We start from the raw sequence: 22,848 nt of genomic DNA, 5'->3' as shown, positions 1-22,848 counted from the left end.
AATATATTGGTTATGAACTGCAGATTGAAACTGAAGAAACTGCAAAAAGGTGGGAATTTAAGGAGATGGGACCCGGATAAACTGAAAGAACCAGAGGTTGTAGAGAGTTTCAGGGAGAGCATAAGGGAACAATTGACAGGAATGGGGGAAAGAAAAACAGTAGAAGAAGAATGGGTAGCTCTGAGGGATGAAATAGTGAAGGCAGCAGAGGATCAAGTAGGTAAAAAGACGAGGGCTAATAGAAGTCCGTGCGTAACAGAAGAAATATTGAATTTAATTGATGAAAGGAGAAAATATAAAAATGCAGTAAATGAAGCAGGCAAAAAGGAATACAAAGGTCTCAAAAATGAGATCGACAGGAATTGTAAAATGGCTAAGCAGGGACGGCTAGAGGACAAATGTAAGGATGTAGAGGCTTGTCTCACTAGGGGTAAGATAGATACTGCCTACAGGAAAATTAAAGAGACCTTTGGAGAGAAGAGAACCACTTGTATGAATATCAAGAGCTGAGATCGCAACCCAGTTCTAAGCAAAGAAGGGAAGGGAGAAAGGTGGAAGGAGTATATAGAGGGTTTATACAAGGACGATGTACTTGAGGACAATATTATGGAAATGGAAGAGGATGTAGATGAAGATGAAATGGGAGATAAGATACTGCGTGAAGAGTTTGACAGAGCACTGAAAGACCTGAGTCGAAACAAAGCCCCGGGAGTAGACAACATTCCATTAGAATTACTGACAGCCTTGGGAGAGCCAGTACTGACAAAACTCTACCATCTAGTGAGCAAGATCATGCGAAACACCCTCAGACGTCAAGAAGACTATAATAATTCCAAAGAAAGCCGATGTTGACAGATGTGAAAATTACTGAACTATCAGTTTAATAAGTCACAGCTGCAAAATACTAACACGAATGCTCTACAGACGAATGGAAAAACTGGTAGAAGCCGACCTCGGGGAAGATCAGTTTGGACTCCGTAGAAATATTGGAACACGTGAGGCAATACTGACCCTACGACTTATCTTAGAAGATGGATTAAGGAAAGGCAAACCTACGTTTCTAGCATTTGTAGACTTAGAGAAAGACTTTGATAATGTTGACTGGAATACTCTCTTTCAAGTTCTGAAGGTGGCAGGGGTAAAATACAGGGAGCGAAAGGCTATTTACAATTTGTACAGAAACCAGATGGCAGTTATAAAAGTCGAGGGACATGAAAGGGAAGCAGTGGTTGGGAAGGGAGTGAGACAGGGTTATAGCCTCTCCCCGATGTTATTCAATCTGTATATTGAGCAAGCAGTAAAGGAAACAAAAGAGAAATTCGGAGTAGGTATTAAGATCCATGGAGAAGAAATAAAACCTTTGAGGTTCGCCGATGACATTGTAATTCTGTCAGAGATAGCAAAGAACCTGGAAGATTAGTTGAACGGAGTGGACAGTGTTTTCAAAGGGGATATAAGATGAAATCAACGAAAGCAAAAGGAGGAATGTAGTCGAATTAAGTCGGGCGATGCTGAGGGAATTATATTAGGAAATTACACTTAAAGTAGTAAAGGGGTTTTGCTATTTGGGGGTCAAAATAATTGATTATGGTCGAAGTAAAGAGGATATAAAATGTAGACTGGCAATGGCAAGGAGAGCGTTTCTGAAGAAGAGAAATTTGTTAACATCGAGTATAGATTTAAGTGTCAGGAAGTCGTTTCTGAAAGTATTTGTATGGAGTGTAGCCATGTATGGAACTGAAACATGGACGATAAATAGTTTGGACAAGAAGAGAATAGAAGCTTTCGAAATGTGGTGCTACAGCAGAATGCTGAAGATTAGATGGGTAGATCACATAACTAATGAGGAGGTATTGAATAGAATTGGGGAGAAGAGTAGTTTGTGGCACAACGTGACTAGAAGAAGGGATCTGTTGACAGGGCATGTTCTGAGGCATCAAGGGATCACCAATTTAGCATTGGAGGGCAGCGTGGAGGGTAAAAATCGTAGAGGGAGACCAAGAGATCAATACACTAAGCAGATTCAGAAGGATGTAGGTTGCAGTACGTACTGGGAGATGAAGAAGCTTGCACAGGATAGAGTAGCATGGAGAGCTGCATCAAACCAGTCTCAGGACTGAAGACCACAACAACAACAACACAACAATAGTTTCCGAGTGTGGTGATTTTTTTCCGTCTGTATATCATTAAATAAGAAAGGAAAATTATCAGAAATATATTGATCAGCAGGAATGATTCACATCAAGAGCAACATAGATGGAGGACTCAAATAGGTGGCTGTGGTATATGTTCGATTAGAAAAAGGAATATTATTATACTGCGGGCACATTCTAACACTGAGTTATAGCAGGCCACTCGAGAAAAGTGTTGACACTTTGAAATACTAGCAGGTAAACCTAATTGGTTTAAATTCTATAATATCGAAAGAAAAGTAAGTTAAACGAAAAAAGAACGACTGTATTTATAATTGAGGTGCAGAAAGTTTTTCTAAACGCAATAAATTTAAGACGATGGTGAATAGTAGAAGAGAGAAAACAAGAAGTACGTAGCTCAAGGAATATTTGAGAAATCAGAAACAGCCTAAGATGATCAATGAAGTGTTAGTTAATTTGTAACATGAAATAAAAGCAATGCCAGAAGAATGCCGCAGAACTGCATGAATAGCTTAAGACTTGCCACATTCATGACTCATTCATTTCTCGTTTGAGACAGTGATTTTTTATGAGACAATTATTACTGTGTATTCTACGTGTATTCATTTCTTGAACTCTGTTTCTCAGGTTAATGATCCAAAAATGTTGGCAAAATTCTCTTCAAGACAGTAGAAAACCGAGCGAGGTGGCGCAGTGGTTAGACATTGGACTCGCATTCGGGAGGACGACGGTTCAATCCCGCGTCCGGCCATCCTGATTTAGGTTTTCCGTGATTTCCCTAAATCGCTCCAAGCAAATGCCGGGATGGTTCCTTTCAAAGGGCACGGCCGACTTCCTTCCCTAATCCGATGAGACCGATGCCCTCGCTGTCTGGTCTCCTTCCCCAAACCAACCAACCAACCAACAGAAGAAAAACATATTTTCACCAAAAAGTGTTTCAAAAGTGTTTTCTTAACATTGTAAGCAACGACTCTGGATAAAACTTGGCGTCATACGAGTTGATACAGTGTAAGATTTCCCGCTTATTGTTGGTATTCAGTAAAAGTTCAAAATGGTTCAAATGGCTCTCGCACTATGGGACTCAACTGCTGTGGTCATCAGTCCCCTAGAACTTAGAACTACTTAAACCTAACTAACCTAAGGACATCACACACATCCATTCCCGAGGCAGCATTAGAACCTGCGACCGGAGCAGTCGCACGGTTCCGGACTGCGCGCCTAGAACCGCGAGACCACCGCGGCCGGCTCAGTAAAAGTGATGCGAACTCTATTGAGCTCTATATTTTCACGATATATCGTACTTCATATCTGTACACTTGATATTTTTCAAACAGAAGTCTTCAATAGTCGACATATTACGCTACAGAGGTTCTGAGTACGAGCAATGTGATCTATGCTTGCCACTAGCATTGTCGTTGCGAGCCGCATTCTTAGAGAAGTATGTGAGCTATTTGGGTGTTGGTCACGCTGCTAAGCACCTTACAAATTGCTAACGGAGCACCGAGATATAGATGCTGAGGATGTTGATTTTTGGAAGTATGATTTTGTTAAGATGGGTTTGAGAAGTGTGACGATTTTTAGGTAAGGTTGCCGCTGAGGATTTCCAGGTACTACTGTCGCCGCATTGCTTGCTTGTGAGTAATTTATGATGAGTTTAAAAAAAAGTGGAAGTTTTAGTGGGATTTTTCTTTATTGGTTCGGGTTAGGTAGTTTAATTGATCAGACGTGATTAAAGAACGTTATCTGCTCACATAGCTTGCACTCAGCATTAGAAATTCACCAGTTCTTTAGCATTTCAGTAACTAGTCTCATGGCATTGTTTTTGTATAAATGCTTTTGTAAAATTGATTGCCATTGTTAAAGGATCAGAGTTTCAATACATTTTTTGACTGCTAGTCTCTTTTACATCATTCAGTAAATGCAATATCCTCCACCGTCTCCACACGAAAGTTTCATTTTCTAGTAACAGTGTCCCCGCATTAGACTGAGTATAACACATTTGTGCAAAAGTAAATCTAAAACTTACTGTACTTATAATAGCGGCATATGCTGCACTGCGCACGGCTTTCTTTTCTTTAGATGGTTTGCATTAGCGCTGTGTTTTAAGGTTCATCACATTCGGGCAGTACCGGGTTTCCGTAGCCACAAGTAAGCCATGATAATTTCTTAGGGACGGTTTAACATCACAGTGGAACACAGTTAAATCATTTCCGGGTAAGTTTCGCGCAGATCTCATTTCTTATGCAGTCTTATCCTCACCGTCGTTTCATGTTTGGAATGCTTAGTGAGTTTTCATACGTTAAATTACAGGACGCTTTTACAGAATCATTTTGGACATTTACTAAATGGCTCTGAGCACTATGGGACTTAACACCTGATGTCATCAGTCCCCTAGAACTTAGAACTACTTAAACCTAACTAACCTAAGGATATCACACACATCCATGCCCGAGGCAGGATTCGAACCTGCGACGGTAGCATTCGCGCGGTTCAGGACTGAACCGCCTAGAACCGTTCGGCCACAGCGGCCGCCGTACATTTACTCCCTCAAAATTCGAGTTGTAATTTTATGTATAATTTTTATTCTGTTAGCTTTGTGTGTGGCACCGTAAGTTACTTACTGTGATGTCACGCATTGTACTACTGTTCGCAGTACTGTGAAACACAGAATTTCATGGGACAGCTTATTTAGGACACAGTTTTAAGTTTTTTGATTATTATAGTAGAAGTTAATTAAAATACAGTTATATAGTTTTAGAATGGTTTGGTGACTCATTTTATCAGATAGATTTTGCGTAATTACCCCACCTACACTGTTCAGGATTGCAACACACATCATACTCAAAGTTAAGGAATAGTAAACCAGTCCAGTCCAGTTCAGTTTCCAATACAACAAATAAACAACAAACCAAACACTTTACAACTTACCGATGGGTCGTCTCAATGGCGTGCAGGAATCTGACCATATTCTTGTGCTTCAGGTTCTGCACCACTCTGATTTCCCTCGGCAGGAACCTCCTCATATAGTCAGAAGGAGCGTAGAACTTGGAGATTATCTTGATCGCCACATCCCTGTTGTATTTCAGCGAGTGTGCCTTCTGCAAACAATAAGACCAGAGTCAGCGGTGAATACAAACGGCCTCAATTGGAATCCTAGGTTTAGAAGTCATCGCTAGTGCGAAACTCAGCCTGCTCTTTTCTCGTTCGCACCAAGGATAAAGGGCAACAGGCAGATTCAGTATTCCCAGATTTCCAGAAAGCCTTTGTCCAGTGCCTCACTGTAGACTGTTAAGGAAGGACCGTACACACGGAACAGGTTGTCAGATATGTGACTGGCTCGAAGACTTCGTAGCGGTAGAATCCATTACATTTTCCTGTATAGCGAATGTTCATCAGAGACAAGAAGTCGTCAGGAATGCTCCTGTGAAGGGTCATAAGGTCACTCTTGTGCTCTATAGAGGGTGTTTCTGTAAGAGCTTGCAAATATTTAAAAGTACATAGAGAATGCTCCACTGAACTCTTTGAGATAGGAAAACTGGGGTCAGAGAATCCAGCATAAGGAGATATGGAAGTAAATTTGTCCACCGCTTTGTCTAGCATTACTGTTTACCATCTTACTTACAACTAAGGTACGTAAACCTTTACACGTACTGTGCCCTTTATTTACATGTATATTCTTTACTTCCTGCAAAGAAACAAGGAGGACGAACCTGATTACTAAGAAGTCTACCTGGCCATCTGAAAAGCCACCTGTGCTTGAGGTTCGTACAAAGATTTCTAAATGGTTCAAATGGCTCTGAGCACTATGGGACTTAACATCTGAGGTCATCAGTCCCCTAGAACTCAGAACTACTTAAACCTAACTAACGTAAGGACATCACACACATCCATGCCCGAGGCAGGATTCGAAACTGCGACCGTAGCAGTCGCGCAGTTCCGGACTGAAGCGCCTAGAACCTCTCGGCCACGCCGGCCAACCAAAGAGTTCTATCTGAGTTGTTGGAGGACGTATACTTGGCTGTTCGTGAGAGGATGTGGATACAGCATGACGGTTCACCACCTCACTTCAGTGCGGATGTACACAACCATCTCAGTGGTGTATTTCCTGGTCGCTGGATTGAAAGGGGAGGTTCTATTTCATGGCCTGCGAGGTCCCCTGACCTGAAACCCCCTTGGTTATATCCTATGGGGATATCTAAAGTCACTTGTGTATGAGACGGCAGTGGATACGGAGATGCAATTAGTTGCCAGAATTGTAGCTGCCTATGATGTGATTCGAAACGCACCAGGAATATTTGACAAGCTGCGTCAGAATATTGTTCGCCGATCTCATGCTCGCATTGAGGTTTATGGCCGTCAGTTTCAGCACATTGTATAAGATACAGTACCAATGGTACGTTCATTGTGTCAATGATGTTATTTGCAGTTAACTGTAACTAATGTACACAAAAAAGTACACAGTACAGGGTGGTCCAAAAGTATGGAAACACCCTGATAAAATCCAAATGGAGTAGCAAACACGGAAACAGAGTTCCTACACACGAGGAACGGGAAGGGGGAAACTTTATAGGCTATTCCACCAACATGGCGGCCATCTTGAAAGCCGCCATCTTGGATTCAACTTCAAAATTTCAAATGGGAATGTGGTCATGTGACATATCAAACAGATAGAGAATTTCACCAGAAAAACAATGCCGTTGTTATTTCAAACATAGCTTTGTTCATTCTCGGGTTATAGCCAATTACTTGCGGCAGCAGTGGGACGCTCTGCAGCGTGAGTATTACGTACTGAGAAGTCATAAAATTGAGTCTGAAACGGTGTAAAGTGACTATCCCATGTGTTTAACTGTTAGGTATCATTTACTCATGCTGACCTTTATTTACAGGCTACAAAATGTCCTTAACACATGAAGAACGCATTGAAATCATCTTGATATCAGGAGAAAGAAGCACACAGGTCATTGCTGAGGATTTCAACAGTCGTCACCGAACCAGACAGCCCATCACTCACAGCGCAGTTGCCAAGCTTTTGCCCAAATTCCGAGCAACAGGTTCTGTCGCAGATAAACCTAAGGTTGGAAGACCAAAGTCCGCCACCGATGAAGCAACAACAGTGAGCGTGTTGGCACCATTTATCAAGAGTCCGCAACGGAGTACTCGTCGCCTGTCACAAGAATGTGGGGTTAGCCGTACCTCCATACTGCGAATTTTATCGCAGCACAAATGGCACCCGTACAAAATTCAGCTGCTCCAACACCTGAACGAGGATGACCCAGACCGTCGGGCACAGTTCGCAGAATGGGTGAAAAAGCAGCTGCAGATAAACCCACGTTTCCCCTATCAGCTGCTGTTCAGTGATGAAGCCAATTTCTTTATCAATGGTGAAGTGAACAAGCAGAATCACAGATACTGGTGCGACACAAATCCGCACTGGATTGATGCTTCCAAAACGGTCGACTCATAAAAAGTGATGGTCTCGTGTGGTGTGCGGGGTACCAAAGTCGTTGGACCTTTTTTATTGATGGTACGTTAACAGCAAACGGTTATCTGAGGTTATTGGATGAAGAAGTGTTCTCCCCGTTGTTAACGGAGGACGGGACATTTCCGACATCTTCCAGCATGATGTAGCCCCACCACATTATGGGCACAATACGCGAGCATACCTGCAGGTGCAGTTCCCTCAGAAGCGGATTGGTCGTAAGGGTGCTGTGGAGTGCTGGAGTGCCCACCGCGTTAACCGGATTTGACTCCTTTGGATTTTTATCTTTGGGGTCATGTCAAAGCACTGGTTTATTCTGTGCAAATACGGGATTTGCATCATCTAAAGCAGCGCATTGTTGATTGCGTGTGGTCAAATTCATCCAGATGTGTTGGTCAAACAAAGTTCATCAGGACTGGGTTCGGAGGATAGCATTAACAATACAACATAATGGACAACATATCGAGCCATCCCTATGACTGTTGGTGGTCTCTCAGGACTGTGTAACATCGGCGTAATGTTTCTTCGGCACATTACACACATGCTGCCGAGCGTCCCACCACTGCCAAATGTAACTGGCTATAACCCGGGAATGAATAAAGCTATGTTTAAAATAACAACGGCATTGTTTTTCTGGTGAAATTCTCTATCTGTTTGATGTGTCACATGACCACATTCCCATTTGAAATTTTGAAGTTGAATCCAAGATGGCGGCTTTCAAGATGGCCGCCATGTTGGTGGCATAGCCTATAAAGTTTGCCCCTTCCAGTTCCTCGTGTGTAGGGACTCTATTTCCTTGTTTGCTACTCCATTTGAATTTTATGGGGGTATTTCCCGACTTTTGGACCACCCTGTAATGTGATTTTATGCCTTTTATCTCCTTAAGCTAGCTTCTCCGCCCCCAGGTTCCCTACCTCAGACTGTTCAGTGGAGCATCCTCTATGTACCGTTAAATTTTTGCACGCTTTTACGGCAATACCCTGTAAACTATCTGAGAAAAAGCTTGAGTAGAAATCTGCGGCTGTTGGCCGGTGACGCTGTAGTCTGCGGGAAAGTATCGTCCTTCAGTGACTATAGGAAGATACAGGATGGCTTAGGCATAATTTCTCATTAACATAATGAATGGCAGGTTTTTCTAAATGTAGAAAAATTTAAATTCATTTCGACAGATGGATAAAAATGTCCTGTAATGTTCAAATACATCATTAGTGGTGCACTGCTTGAAGGAATCAATTCGTCTAAATATTTCGGCGTAGTGTTGCAAAGCGATATGAAACGGAACGAGCTTGTAAAGTGAGTAGTAGGGAAGGCGAATGGTCAGCTTCAGTTTATTGGGAGAATTCTAGGGAAGTGTACCTCATCTATAAAGAAGGTTGCGTACAGGGCACTACTGAGAACCATTCTTGAATACTGTTCGAGTGTTTAGAATCCTGAAAAAGATAAACGTGGCGAGATTCTACTGATGTTCTGGTCAAGAGCCGCAAAAGATCGGTCCATATGATCCGTGCGGCACTTTTAGCAGTACCACAACTCAGTACATAACGACATGATTGGCTCTTCAGTCCGACTACAAAGCATAACCGGTACGTGTGACACATGGTCATATCAGTCCCTTACATAGTTACGACATCAATATTGATATTATTTCACTCAAAAATACTGGGAATTAAAAAACATGTTCCAACACAAATGTACAGAAGAGTTGCTTTTTTCTCTCTTTTCCAGAAGAGTACAACTACTGTATTTGTTTCAGAAGTCCACCTCCTTAGCTGAGTGGTCACCACAGCTGACTGCCATGTGGACACTGGTTCGAATCCAGGTACTGGAAGAGATATTTCCGTGATGGGAAGAAATGAAGGTGGTGTAGGGTGCCAACTGAGGAGTTATTTGACCGAGCAGTAGCGTCTCGAGGTTACGAAAACTGACAACGGCAGGCATAGCTGTGTGCTGACCCCGTGCCCTTCATTCCGTATCCAGTGTAGCATTGGTAGATGATGACACGGTGACCGGTCGATACCGATAGGCCCGCTAGTACTGAGAGTTTCTTCCAGAAAGAGTTAACTGGTTTCTGAAACATTTTTAATGCTGTTAGAGAAGAATTTTATTGTTTTTCCAGGAAAGATTTAATGGTTTCCCAAAAAGACTTTTTTGTCACAAGAAGATGTTTATTGGTTTTGCGAGAAGTGGTTTTCTGTTAATCAAAAGGATTTTCAGTTGGTTTCAAGAAGAATATCATTTACATTTATTTCCAAGAACAGTTTACTTCATTCGTTTCCATACAAAGTTTATTTTGTTTGCTTTGCATTAAGACGTTCATTTCCTTTCAAGAAAAGGTTTAAGTTTAACAAGACCTGAGTTAAGTAGTGCAGAAAACATTTCAGGGGAAGTTCTATGAGGAAAATTTCAGTTCAAGCTACATAAGGCCGAGCTGATTGAACCGAATTTGTGGCGAGAGTAAAGTAAAAAAAAGCGAAGGCACCTGATCGATGTAAGCATGGAATATGGATTCTAGCGGTAGTCTAGCACAAATTTTCAACTGTCACTGCATATTCATTGGTACTACGTTGTTGCCGTGAGCTAGTATTTGTCGTGAAAAAGGACTTAGTAGCGTCCTCTGGAAAAGAACTGGATTTATTAGTGATATTTGGAAATACGAGAACGGTGCGATGTGTTAATATAGGCGCAGCAACAGGCAAAGACCCACTCTTAGGCGAATTGTAGCGCTTGTGAAGATATCCCACCTGCCTGAGGAGGTGATGGTTCTGGTGTAGTGCGCATTACCTTGCGGACAAAAACCTGTACTGACTTGCATTTCCGCGGGTATATCAACAATAGCAGTTACCTTTCTGTCACGGGTTAAAGAGCAGTCTTCGTCTTAAGATTTTAGTCTATCTGCATAGCATGTGATCGATAATATCTTTGTTTTAAGTCACTATAGCACTATAGGAAGTACAGAGATTAGCACTTAAAGCAACATGACCCTTATACCACTAGCATAGAACAAGACACGAAAATCATCAGGATGTTTAATCGCAACGAATGCCTCATCCAAAGGCCACAGATGTCGAAAACACACGTTCGACAGGTCGCAGTAATTTATAAAAGAACTGTACAACGAGAATATAGTGGTATGCAAGACGTGACATCAGCGTGTAACACGACTTCGTTTGTGTGTGTGTGTGTGTGTGTGTGTGTGTGTGTGTGTTCGACAGCTCGCAACAACATTTAATAGTTGGCACAATATAACCATAATACGAGTTAATCGAGTGTTCTCATTCTTGGTTCTTTTCCAATGAAAATTCGAATGGCAGAAAGCAGAAGAATATAAAGGAACACATGTAGAGCAGAATCTACAGGGTGTTTCAAAAATGACCGGTATATTTGAAACGGCAATAAAAACTAAACGAGCAGCGATAGAAATACACCGTTTGTTGCAATATGCTTGGGACAACAGTACATTTTCAGGCAGACAAACTTTCGAAATTACAGTAGTTACAATTTTCAACAACAGATGGCGCTGCGGTCTGGGAAACTCTATAGTACGATATTTTCCACATATCCACCATGCGTAGCAATAATATGGCGTAGTCTCTGAATGAAATTACCCGAAACCTTTGACAACGTGTCTGGCGGAATGGCTTCACATGCAGATGAGATGTACTGCTTCAGCTGTTCAATTGTTTCTGGATTCTGGCGGTACACCTGGTCTTTCAAGTGTCCCCACAGAAAGAAGTCACAGGGGTTCATGTCTGGCGAATAGGGAGGCCAATCCACGCCACCTCCTGTATGTTTCGGATAGCCCAAAGCAATCACACGATCATCGAAATATTCATTCAGGAAATTAAAGACGTCGGCCGTGCGATGTGGCCGGGCACCATCTTGCATAAACCGCGAGGTGTTCGCAGTGTCGTCTAAGGCAGTTTGTACCGCCACAAATTCACGAAGAATGTCCAGATAGCGTGATGCAGTAATCGTTTCGGATCTGAAAAATGGGCCAATGATTCCTTTGGAAGAAATGGCGGCCCAGACCAGTACTTTTTGAGGATGCAGGGACGATGGGACCGCAACATGGGGCTTTTCGGTTCCCCATATGCGCCAGTTCTGCTTATTGACGAAGCCGTCCAGGTAAAAATAAGCTTCATCAGTAAACCAAATGCTGCCCACATGCATATCGCCGTCATCAATCCTGTGCACTATATCGTTAGCGAATGTCTCTCGTGCAGCAATGGTAGCGGCGCTGAGGGGTTGCCGCGTTTGAATTTTGTATGGATAGAGGTGTAAACTCTGGCGCATGAGACGATACGTGGACGTTGGCGTCATTTGGACCGCAGCTGCAACACGGCGAACGGAAACCCGAGGCCGCTGTTGGATCACCTGCTGCACTAGCTGCGCGTTGCCCTCTGTGGTTGCCGTACGCGGTCGCCCTACCTTTCCAGCACGTTCATCCGTCACATTCCCAGTCCGTTGAAATTTTTCAAACCGATCCTTTATTGTATCGCTTTTCGGTCCTTTGGTTACATTAAACCTCCGTTGAAAACGTCGTCTTGTTGCAACAACACTGTGTTCTATGCGGTGGAATTCCAACACCAGAAAAATCCTCTGTTCTAAGGAATAATCCATGTTGTCTACAGCACACTTGCACGTTGTGAACAGCACACGCTTACAGCAGAAAGACGACGTACAGAATGGCGCACCCACAGACTGCGTTGTCTTCTATATCTTTCACATCACTTGCAGCGCCATCTGTTGTTGAAAATTGTAACTACTGTAATTTCGAAAGTTTGTCCGCCTGAAAATGTACTGTTGTCCCAAGCATATTGCAACAAACGGTGTATTTCTATCGCTGCTCGTTTAGTTTTTATTGCCGTTTCAAATATACCGGTCATTTTTGAAACACCCTGTACAAACCCTGTAAGTAGCAATTTGAACTATTATTGTGTTATAGAAAATCATAAAGTGTCAGAACTGTTTCTAACCTCAGTTTATAGTGTCTAATATGTAAAACAAATATGAAATTATTTATTTTATCTCACTGATGATTTATTCAAAAAATAAAGCCGAAACGCGTAGGGCATACTGACGGAACTAACGTGACAATTATCAGTATAATATTATACAGAACAGAGGACGAAAGAACAAGAAAGCTATAAACGCTACATAAATATCATGAAATCAGTATCTGGCTACACGCTGCTTCATATAGAAAAAAGAATAAAACGCTGTTTAATCTGAAAGAAGAAACAGTGACGTACAGCAACAAATGGAATGAGTATGAAACAAGAATGCATTAAAGCAGAACACGAATGTTGCCACTGAACTAAAAGCCAGAGATAAGACGGCCAGAGCAAAATACTTGAGGGTGGTATAAACGAGAGGTGGTTTAACATTGACATTGCTGATGATGGCGGTGGAGATGATGAAGTCCCATGCGAGACGATGTGACACTAAGTCGACTCGAATGCTCATCGTTCTGGATAGGAAAGGTCTTGAAGGGCTTAAGACGTAGACATGGCAAACTTACTAACTTTTCGGCCCAATTAAAAAAGCCACCCTGTTTCAGTCTTACTTATGTCTGAATCACTCTTATTTCATTTGCATTGAGTGCTGAGTAATTACATAAATCACTGAAACGTGCCACAAAGCGACATGAAGGCTGCTCTAGGACACATTTCATGGTCTTACCCCTTGGGTTTGTGCATGACATTCGACATAAAAATGCTTCGCAAAAAACTGTGAACCTATTAACGTGTCTCTTAAATACATTTATAAAAACACAACGCAACGCTAACTACATTGCGAACTGTATCACGATGAGATGATTCACTATTATGATGAACTGATGTACATTTCATAAGCGGACTGTATGACGACCATCTAACAGTGTGTAATATGTGGCATCATCGTGTAACACCACTTCCTTTGACTTCCAGATGTTGCCGAAATATCCTGCACAAAAAACAGGGCAAGTTATATCAATGATCAAAAAGAAATAGAAAGGCGAACAAAAGACTGCTCTTTATTGGCAGAGCGCTGAAAGGATGCAACAGATCTAGTAAAGAGTGCCTACACTACATTTGGTCGTCCTCCCCTGGATTACTGCTGCAGATAGTTACCAGATAAGGTTGGCGGAAAGCATCGAAAAAGATGGGCAGCTCGCTTTGTATTATCGCGAAATAGGGGAGGGAGTATTACGGATATGATGCGCAGGCTGGGGTGGCAATCTTTACAACAACTGAGTTTTTCATTGTGACGAGGTATTTTCACAAAATTTCATTCGTCAACTTTCTCCTCAGAAAGCGAAAATATTTTGTTCACACCAGCTTCCACAGCGTGAAATGATCGACGTAATAAAATCGGAGAATTCAGATCTCGCACGGAAAGATTTATTTGTTCGTTGATGTCGCGCGCTGTTCGAGAGTGAAACAGTACAAAAATAGTCTGAAGGTGGTTTCATCGAATCCCTTGCGAGGCACTTAAGAATTATTTGCAGAGAAGTCATGTAGATGTAGAGATCGAATTTAAGGAGATGAAAATTCTCACCGAGTACAGTCTTACAGCAAGAACTCCAACTTACTGAACGCGTTAAAGCAGTTTACATGATTCTGATATCCGTAGTGTGGATAAGAGATATGAGCAATTTCTGAGGATGCAGATAGCTCTTCTGTTATCCATACAGACTTACAGTAACTGGATACAGAAAGCAAAACGGCGTGTGTGCATTGAAGAATTTGTTGAGAGTAGGTAAAGCTTGAGAGGAGCGTAGATCCAGACATTTGCTTAGGTGGGGATGAATCGGATGAGTATATTGTATGTGCGTGTGATAATCGTGGAAAGAAGTTCCTATGTTTGGATCGCCGTGAGAAGCCGAGATTGGTGGGGTGTTCTGTCACTCTTAGAAGGCACTCAGCATTGTATTTTAGTGAACAAAGCGCAAGCTTATCCAGTATGCAGCCAGATCTGTGATTTTGATTCAGGGCTTCCTTACGAACTGAACTTCATGTGTCGCTTTTAACGGAACCAAATCGAAAATTGCAAAGCTTATTTCTGGGATACGCAAGCGAGTGTAGTAGGGCCGTTATTGGTTACAACGTAGTGCTGGAAGTCCCTTGAGACTGTTCGCTGGCGATTCTGTGGTCTTGTGGATGGTTGAAACATGCAGGAAGACCTTCAGAGCGTAGACCATTGAAGCAAGAGCTGGAAGTTGAGACTGAATGTAAATAAATCTATCGTTTCGAGGAGGTATACGAAAGACATTTATTGCTGATCGCTTATGCTATTGGTGATAAATCATTGGAAAAAGTAACAACTGTAAAATACCTAAACCTAACCGCCTGGAGCGTTCTAAAGTGGAATGATCTCATAAAACTAATTGTAGTAAAAGCAAAATGTCAGGCTAACATGTATCGGAAGAATCGTATGGAAATGTAATTTGTCTATGAAAGAAGTGTGGCTTACAGAGCACTCGTTCGACTGATTCTTGAGCCGGCCTGTGTGGCCGTGTGGTTCTAGGCGCTTCAGTCTGGAACCGCGTGACCGCTACGGTCGCAGGTTCGAATCCTGCCTCGGGCATGGATGTGTGTAATATCCTTAAGTTAGTTAGGTTTAAGTAGTTCTAAGTTCTAGGGGACTGATGACCACAGATGTTAAGTCCCATAGTGCTCAGAACCATTTGAACCATTTTTTTTACTGATTTTTGAGTGTCGTTCAACATTCTAGGACCCCTAACAGTTCCAATTAATACAAAAGACATACGGGATCTAACGAAGAGTGGAGCCTTTCGTCACGGGATGGTTTTAAAAGTGCGGGAGCGTTACGGGGATCCTCAAGAAAAGCAGGTGGCAGATGTGCAAGAGAGGCGTTGCGTATCACGAATAGATTTACTCCTGAAATTCCGAGACTGTACGACCCAAGAAGGATCATTCCATATACTGCTTCCTCCCCCATACGCTGGAGTAAATGAAAAGTACACGGCTTTCCAAAAAGATGGACCAGTTTAATTAAATTCAATTTCATAATATATAAATAGCACATGAACAGTCTACATACGAAAGCAAAGAGAAATGTCCAAAGTTTTGTTTTGTTAACCACTAGCTGCATGACTGCTGGGGCTGCGACAGCTGAATAAACGGCCGCTAGAGTACTCGCGTGAATAGGGAGTTGTGAGTAAGATGGTTACGATACAGCAGAAGGTTATATGAGTTCGTGACGTTGCAAGAAGTGAGTCGGCAGTTAAGAGTGCAACGGGCATTTTGTGATACAACTGATGCCTGACGACAACACTGAGAAACTATAGACCAGATGGGGCAATTCCTGCACACTGCATGCACACACGTACCATCTAACAGGCCACGCGACATGGTTTTGAGGTACATTATTGTCCCAGCAACCTGTATCAATTTTTATGCCATGTGTTTGTTGCTCGTTTCTGTTGCAATTGTTATTAAAATAGCACTGATCGATTTTCCCAATTTTATTATAACGCAGTATTTCGAAGAAATGGAAATTTTACGAATAAAAACTACTATTTCTTTTAAAAATAAAAAGGGTTAATTTAGACACCATAAATGTTAGCACTGTTGCTTTAGCTAACAGACATATTGAAATTTCGGGTTTTTTACTCAATTACTAGCATAAATTAAAAAAACACCTGTGATAAGCGATGCCAAAAAATACCGAAAATATCGATAATTCAGAACTAAAATAACGCTATCGGTTTTAACCGGTTGGTTTTTCCCATCCTTACCGTTGAGGTGAACTCCGTCTTCTTCACGCGTGGAATGATTTTGGCTACCGCTTATACAGGGTGGTCCATTGATAGTGACCGGGCCAAATATCTCACGAAATAAGCATCAAACGAAAAAACTACAAAGAACGAAACTCGTCTAACTCGTGTAGCTTGAAGGGGGAAACTAGATGCCACTATTGTTCGCCCACTAGATGGCGCTGACATAGGTCAAACGGATATCAACTGCGTTTTTTTAAAAATAGGAACACCAATTTTTTATTACATATTCGTGTAGTACGTAAAGAAATATGAATGTTTTAGTTGGACCACATTTTTCGCTTTTTGATAGATGGCGCTGTAATAGTCATAAACGTATAAGTACGTGGTATCACGTAATATTCCACCAGTGTGGACGGTATTTGCTCGTGATACATTACCCGTGTGACGAAGCGTCATTCACCAACCGCGGTAACGTAAACCGGCATAATATGCACTATTGGGCAACGGAAAATCCACGATGGCTGCGACAAGTGGAACATCAGCAACCGTGGTTGGTTAATGTATGGTGCGGCATTATGGGAGGAAGGATAATTGGCCCCCATTTTATCGATGGCAATCTAAATGGTGCATTGTATGCTTATTTCCTATGTAATGTCCTACCGATGTTACTACAAGATGTTTCACTGCATGACAGAATGGCGATGTAATTCCAACATGATGGATGTCCGGGACATAGCTCGCCTGCGGTTGAAGCGGTACTGAATAGCATATTTCATGACAGGTAGATTGGTCGTCGAAGCACCATACCATGGCCCGCACGTTCACCGGGTCTGACGTCCCCGGATTTCTTTCTGTGGGGAAAATTGAAGGATATTTGCTATCGTGATCCACCGACAACGCCTGACAACATGCGTCAGAACATTGTCAATGCATGTGCGAACATTACGGAAGGCGAGCTACCCGCTGTTGAGAGGAATGTCGTTACACGTATTGCCAAATGCATTGAGGTTGACGGACATCATTTTGAGCATTTATTGAATTAATGTGGTATTTACAGGTAATCACGCTGTAACAGCATGCGTTCTCAGAAATGATAAGTTCACAAAGGTAGATGTATCACATTGGAACAACCGAAATGAAATGTTCAAACGTACCTGCATTCTGTATTTTAATTTAAAAAACCTACCTGTTACCAACTGTTCGTCTAAAATTGTGAGCCATATGTTTGTGACTATTACAGCGCCATCTATCAGAAAGCGAAAAAAGTGGTCCAACTAAAACATTCATATTTCTTTACGTACTACACGAATATATAATAAAAATGGGGGTTCCTATTTAAAAAAAAAAAGGTAGTCGATATCAGTTTCACATATGGCAGCGCCATCTAGCGGGCCAACCATACCGCCATCTGGTTTCCCCCCTCAAGCTAGACAAGTTTCGCTCTTTGTAGTTTTTTCGTTAGACGCTTAATTCGAGAGATATTTGGCCCGGTCACGATCAATGGACCACCCTGTATACGTACTTGCTGTGCAGCGAAGATGGGACACATTAACTTGCGTTTAAGAAAAAATAAATAGAGGGCTTTGAAGCTCCCTTCTTCCATCGGTATGTAGACTGTTCATGTACAATTTATTTTTCATGAGATACAAATGTTCAAATGTGTGAATTCCTAAGGGACCAAACTACTGATGTCATCGGCCCCTAGAACTACACACTACTTCAATTAACTTATGCTCAGAACAACATACACACTCCCATGCCCGAGGGAGGACTCGAACCTCCGGCGGGAGGGGCCACGCAATCCGTGACATGGCACCTCAAACCGCGCGACCACTCCGCGTGGCATGAAATGCAAATCGTACGATCGCAGGCAGACTGCTACTCCATTATTTCCATACCAGAGGGATACATTGTTCAAAATATCACTCTTACGCACGCTTGTTTTCATATTTTCAGTACAGATAAAATCCATTCCTTCGGATAAATAAATGTGTGAATACACGCTGTCTGTTAAGTCTGCTTCACTCTGCTGGTACTATCCAGGTGGAGATCGCAAAACAGCACAGCCAGAGGACCTGCACGTTCAGCTTATCGCTGTCATTCCGATTCATGGTGGCCATGGGAGCATCACACTGACAGTTCCCACAGACAGGTTTACTGTAGGGCAGTGCCTCCAGAACGAGATGAACTTAGGGCAACAGTCAGGTAGGAGGAATACCCACAGGTCCTTCCTGAAGGATTACACGACAAGAATATCGTAGGAGTGTGCGATTGGCTCTGACAAATAGACGAATGAAAACAGCTGAATCCAGGCTGAGATTAAAGCCATCAGGAACGTGTTACTGGAATCTGAGGTGGGACCTCGAGCTGCCGTGTGACGCATACCACTGACGTCATACCACAGATCACAAGAGACTTGCATCGTGTAGAGCCGTCTCGGCCACAGCATGGCATTCCGTGTTCAGCAAAGAGTCGTCAGATCGCGCCAGCGCGTCCGTAAACGATCTAGTGGGAAGCCACAGGAAGCTCCATAAATCATGGTGTACGGGTAACTGGATGTGACAGCAGGAGTTATTTCTTAGTTTTTTCCTGGAAATTGATGCTCGCATTGGAAGAGCTGCGGCAACTTTTGGCAAACTCTCCACACGTGTTTGGAAAAACAACAAACTTTCGTTGACCACCAAAATTTTTGTATATCAAACTTGCGTCCTCAGCATTCTTTTGTATGCATCGGAAACATGGACTACCTATGCCAAATAAGAACGTCGCCTTACTGCTTTCTGCATGCGGTACCTGAAATCCATCCTCGGAGTAACGTGGAAGGACCGAGTGACCAACGAAGCAGTGCTATCTAAAACTAACTGCAACAGTATTTCAGCTATCTTGAAGCAGAGACGACTCCGCTGGCTGGGACACGTCCACCGTATGGATCCTGACAGATTACCACGTGAGGTGATGCTTGGAGAGATCTCTACAGCCAAAAGACTGTAGGACGTCCTGTATTGAGGTTCAAGGACTCCTGTAAACGAGATATGGAGAGCTTTGGAATCGACACAAACAGATGGGAGGCACGGGCTAGCATGAGACCAGAGTGGCGTGATGATATATCATCTGGAATGTCGAAGCATGATGAAGGCTTGTTAGACAGATTAAGGCAGAAAAAGCTTCGCAATGCTACCTCTGCTCCTGATACACTTGTGACAATTGCGGCAAGAGATGCCGTGCTGCCATTGGCTTGACAAGTCATATGAAAAAATGCAATCCATAAACACACAGACACTGCAACAATCATCTACCAAGATGTCGTGGCCAATATATATATATATATATATATATATATATATATATATATATATATATATATATATATATTGTTGTGTCTAGACAAGACAGCCTAAACACAATGAGAAGAAGCCGAAAGGCACGCGCTTAAACTCACGCAGGCTGGCGTGAGGTCTGAAACAGGATACGTAATGAATGCTATAAAGAAAAGTACGTAGCTTCTGGAATACTTAACTTTAATCCACATTTGTAGAACATCGCTCTTGATGATACATTAATAGAATCTCAATATCAATTGAATACAGCGCCTTGCTAGGTCGTAGCAAATGTAGCTGAAGGCTATGCTAACTATCGTCTCGGCAAATGAGAGTGTATTTGTCAGTGAACCATTGCTATGAACGTCGGCTGTACAATTGGGGCGAGTGCCAGGACGTCTCTCTAGACCTGCCGTGTGGTGGCGCTCGGTCTGCTATCACTGACAGTGGCGACACGCGGGTCCGACGTATACTAATGGACCGCGGCCGATTTAAAGGCTACCACCTAGCAAGTGTGGTGTCTGGCGGCGACACCACACACATATATATATATATATATATATATATATATATATATATATATATATATATATATATATATATAGAGAGAGAGAGAGAGAGAGAGAGAGAGAGAGAGAGAGGTACATGCTACTAATGTGACATTTTAAAATTTGTGCCGTGCCGGCACTCGGACCTGTATTTCCTGCTTATCACGACTGAGCACCTTACCACTCAGGCTATGCGAGCACGCTTTTTAGACCGAATTAATAATGTATGGGTAGAAATACGTAGGGTAGGTGCGGGTAAATCCACACTTAGTGTAAAAACGCTCATCAAGTTTATGAATTGACTCCCATAGATTCAATAGTTGATCACTAGGAGACAGGTTTGTCTTATTATAACTTACTGTTCCATGAAAGTTAGACCCGACGCGCTCCAGGGGAGAGAAAATGATGTAACTCTGTTTCCAGAATGAGATTTTCACTCTGCAGAGTAGTGTGCACTGATATGAAACTTCCTGGCAAATTAAAACTGTGTGCCGGACCAAGACTCGAACTCGGGACCTTTGTCTTTCGCGAGCAAGTGCTCTACCGACTGAGCTACCCAAGCACGAGCCACGACCCCTCCTCACACCTTCAATTCTGCCAGTACCTCGTCTCCTACCTTCCAAACTTCACAGAAGCTCTTCTGCATACCTTGCAGAACTAGCACTCCTGGAAGAAAGGATATCACATCAGCGCACACTCCGCTGCAGAGTGAAAATCTCATTCTGGAAACATCGCCCAGGCTGTGGCTAAGCCATGTCTCCGCAATACCCTTTTTCCTAGGAGTGCTACTTTTGCAAGGTATGCAGAAGAGCTTCTGTGAAGTTTTAAAGGTAGGGGACGAGGCACTGGCAGAACTGAAGCTGTGAGAACGGGTCGTGAGTCGTGCTTGGGTAGCTCAGTTGGTAGAGCACTTTCTCGCGAAAGGCAAAGGTCCAGAGTTCGAGTCTCGGTCTGTCACACAGTTTTAATTTGCCAGGAAGTTTCATGTAACTTTGTTGTTTACTACTTCTATGTAACTTTCCTGATGTTTTACTGAACACTGTATAATTTAGTATTTGAAAAGAAGGATCACCGAATCACTCGTTGACACTACCGCATTTAAGCTTCATTTTTGCATGGAAATAATTGTTGTTATTGGTTCCCTAAATCAACAGAAAAAGGTGAAATGGGGCAAATCCTCGCAGGTGTTTTCGGGTAAATCCCCGCAGCTCCAGTAATGAGACAATTATTCAATGACGACCCCCGTAAAAGATGACATTCAGCACACACTGAGTGAGATTATCTCACCTGAAGATACAATTCCGCTGTGTAAAATAAAGATTTAGGAGAAACTTTCTGACAAAACATTGAAATCTGTGCTTCTAACGTCGAGATCCAACAAAGAACGAATGGAAGATGAATGCATGCAAAAAGAAAAGCTTGCCACTGAGAAGGAAAGATGTACCAAAGAAAAATAAGAGCGTGCTTTAGAAACGAAACTATGTAAATTACTGTTCATTACAACAATGCCAAAAAGAGGAAGAAAACACGCCAAACAGCCAGTTGATTATTCTTCAGAATAAGATTCCCACTTTCTGGAAGAATTATCCAATGAAGAAGAAGAACAAGAGCCTGGGACTTCAAGGAAGAATCAGAGGACCTAACACATTACACTGTTTACTAGATACCTACATAGCTAAGCCTCAGTAATCCAGCTCTTCCAAGTTACCTTACTAATTTTCCTTTCGTGGAGAAGGAAGCATTATTTTTGTTCAAGTATTTTCAAGTATTGTGTTCAAATTTACGAGACATTTCAGTTCAATATTATTTTTTGTAACTTGACTACAATGCAATAACGTTACAAAAGGTTATTTCTAGTGTCTTTATTGTGCAGTCATCACTTTTTATCCACCTTTATCTCAAAACCATCCAATTTCTGGGGCAAAACCCAACAATTATTACTTGACATAAACTGTAAATTTCTTGGTAATTAACAATCAGACAGACATGGAATTTGGATGGTTTATAGATAAGAGCTCATCCTACAACTACAATCTGAAATAGCGTGAAAATCTACCCCTCACTGACTACAGTTTCAGAAAAACTGAAAACTGTGAGGCTTTATCCCCACTACACTATGTGCATGCCATGGAAGTTTGTGTCGGTCTGGGAAGCGTGCTCGAATAGCCTAAATGGAAAGCCAAGCGCGAAATCCGAGTTCGAGTACCGGCCCTGCACAAACTTTCTTATGTCCTTTTAGGTAGTATTTCTGTGGTGTCACCGCCAGACACCACACTTGCTAGGTGGTAGCCTTTAAATCGGCCGCGGTCCGTTAGTATACGTCGGACCCGCGTGTCGCCACTATCAGTGATTGCAGACCGAGCGCCGCCACACGGCAGGTCTAGAGAGACTTCCTAGCACTCGCCCCAGTTGTACAGCCGACTTTGCTAACGATGGTTCACTGACAAATTACGCTCTCCTTTGCCGAGACGATAGTTAGCATAGCCTTCAGCTAGGTCATTTGCTACGACCTAGCAAGGGGCCATTACCAGTCACTATTGATGCTGTAAAACATGTACCGTCAAGAGCGATGTTCACCAATTATGGATTAAAGTTAAGTATTCCAGCAGCTATTCTCATTTCCGTG

The 22,848-nt window shown here is 42.4% G+C and overlaps 1 protein-coding gene across 1 annotated transcript in view; it reads right to left on the bottom strand.

The window, feature by feature from the left end:
* Positions 1 to 22,848, bottom strand: part of LOC126195733 (testis-specific serine/threonine-protein kinase 4-like) — a 229,786-nt gene that overhangs the window by 53,629 nt on the left and 153,309 nt on the right. The window contains exon 3 of the mRNA XM_049934361.1: positions 5,082 to 5,251. Within this exon, the coding sequence (XP_049790318.1) occupies positions 5,082 to 5,251 (170 nt within the window). The remainder of the gene's footprint in view (positions 1 to 5,081; positions 5,252 to 22,848) is intronic.

This window comes from Schistocerca nitens, chromosome 7 (assembly GCF_023898315.1).
Source record: "Schistocerca nitens isolate TAMUIC-IGC-003100 chromosome 7, iqSchNite1.1, whole genome shotgun sequence".
In the NCBI taxonomy this organism is placed as follows: domain Eukaryota; kingdom Metazoa; phylum Arthropoda; class Insecta; order Orthoptera; family Acrididae; genus Schistocerca; species Schistocerca nitens.
The sequence above is the reverse complement of the archived record's forward strand: the minus strand, read 5'-3'. Positions and strand labels throughout refer to the sequence as shown.